At 41.0% G+C, this 1,436-nt stretch overlaps 1 protein-coding gene across 1 annotated transcript; it reads left to right on the forward strand.

The window, feature by feature from the left end:
• The first annotated feature begins 225 nt into the window (after window positions 1–225).
• MAS1 (MAS1 proto-oncogene, G protein-coupled receptor) lies at window positions 226–1,215 on the forward strand. Its single transcript, XM_042895295.1, has one exon. It carries the CDS (start codon window positions 226–228, stop codon window positions 1,213–1,215), a length of 990 nt encoding a protein of 329 aa, XP_042751229.1.
• The last annotated feature ends 221 nt before the right edge of the window (window positions 1,216–1,436 follow it).

The following is a 1,436-nucleotide window of genomic DNA, read 5'->3' on the forward strand; positions in this document are numbered from 1 at the left end:
TTAGCAGTCTTTAATACTTGCTTAGAATAGTTTCAGCTGGGTTTCAGCAAGCATTAGTACATCAGAGACAGTTTTCCGTTGATAGGGCTTTCAGATCTGACCAGAAAACCAGGGTCCGCAAAATGGAAAGAACAAGGGGAGGGAAGGAACACACAATATTCACAGTATATTTTTATACATATTTACAGAAGGAAGAGCTGTGCTATCCAAACTTGAGCTTTCCCCATGGATGAGTCAAACATAACGTTTCATCCCAGTGAAGGCACAGAGAACATCTCAATGCACAGAAACATTTCTACACAGGAAAGAGTCTGGGAGATATTGACCCCACTTTGGGTAATTATGATCATCTCCTTCCTGGGTTTTTGTGAAAATGGAATTGTCCTCTGGTGCCTCTGCTTCCAGATCAAAAGAAATCCATTCACTGCGTACATCACACACCTGTCCATTGCTGACATCTCCTTACTGTTTTGTATATTTATTCTGTCAATTGAGTACATTGCTGGCTTTGGATTCGCGTATGGCTTTTACTACTATATAACCACCACACTGTCTATTGTCTTTCTTCTCGGATATAATACTGGTCTCTATCTCCTGACAGCCATCAGTATTGAGAGGTGTCTGTCTATTGTTTACCCCATCTGGTACCGCTGCCATCGGTCACAGCACCAATCAGCAATTGTGTGCGCAATTCTATGGACTCTGTCTTTTCTGATGACAATAGCCGAATACTTAACATGCAAAGATGATTCAACAAAGGAACAATTTGATGATGCCAACCATTGCCAAGCAATGCTCATCTTCACGTGGATCCTGACTTTCCTGATCTTCATTCCTCTAATGATTCTGTCCAGCCTGATCTTGGTCATCAGGATTCACCGTAACTCTCTGAGACCTCATTCATCAAAGCTCTACATTATCATTGTGGCCACCGTTGTCGTCTTCCTCATCTTTGCCATGCCCATGAGGCTGCTGTACCTTCTGAACTATCACCACTGGTCATCTTTGCTCAGCCAGCAGAACCATGTCACCATTGTTCTCTCCACCGTCAACAGCAGCATCAACCCTCTTGTTTACTTCTTTGTAGGAAGCAGCAAGAAGAAGAGGTTTAAGGAGAGTCTCAAAGTGGTTCTTAGCAGAGCACTTGCTGATGGATTGCGGCCGAGAAGCCAAGAAGTTGGCATGAGCTTGGATATAGCAGAAACAATTTTCTAAGGCTTAGAGGGGAAAATTCAGGGGCAAATAATTGGACTTGTAAGATTTAATAAACTATTGCAAAACGAAAGGTATTTGTCTTCCATAGAATGTAAAAAAATAGAAGAAAAATGGTACTGTTATCTTTGGTGGTTGAGTAATGGAAAAACAAAGACTAGAATAAAGATAACTTTTATTTCTATTTTCTTAATTATTCAAACACATGCTACATCCTGATGTGA

The sequence above is a fragment of the Lagopus leucura genome, unplaced genomic scaffold (genome assembly GCF_019238085.1).
Source record: "Lagopus leucura isolate 7727_CA_CO unplaced genomic scaffold, USGS_WTPT01 Super-Scaffold_73, whole genome shotgun sequence".
Taxonomy (NCBI): Eukaryota; Metazoa; Chordata; class Aves; order Galliformes; family Phasianidae; genus Lagopus; species Lagopus leucura.

Excerpts from the sequence above, each read along its gene's own strand:
- MAS1 (XM_042895295.1), top strand. The coding sequence starts at position 226 with ATGGATGAGTCAAACATAACGTTTCATCCCAGTGAAGGCACAGAGAAC.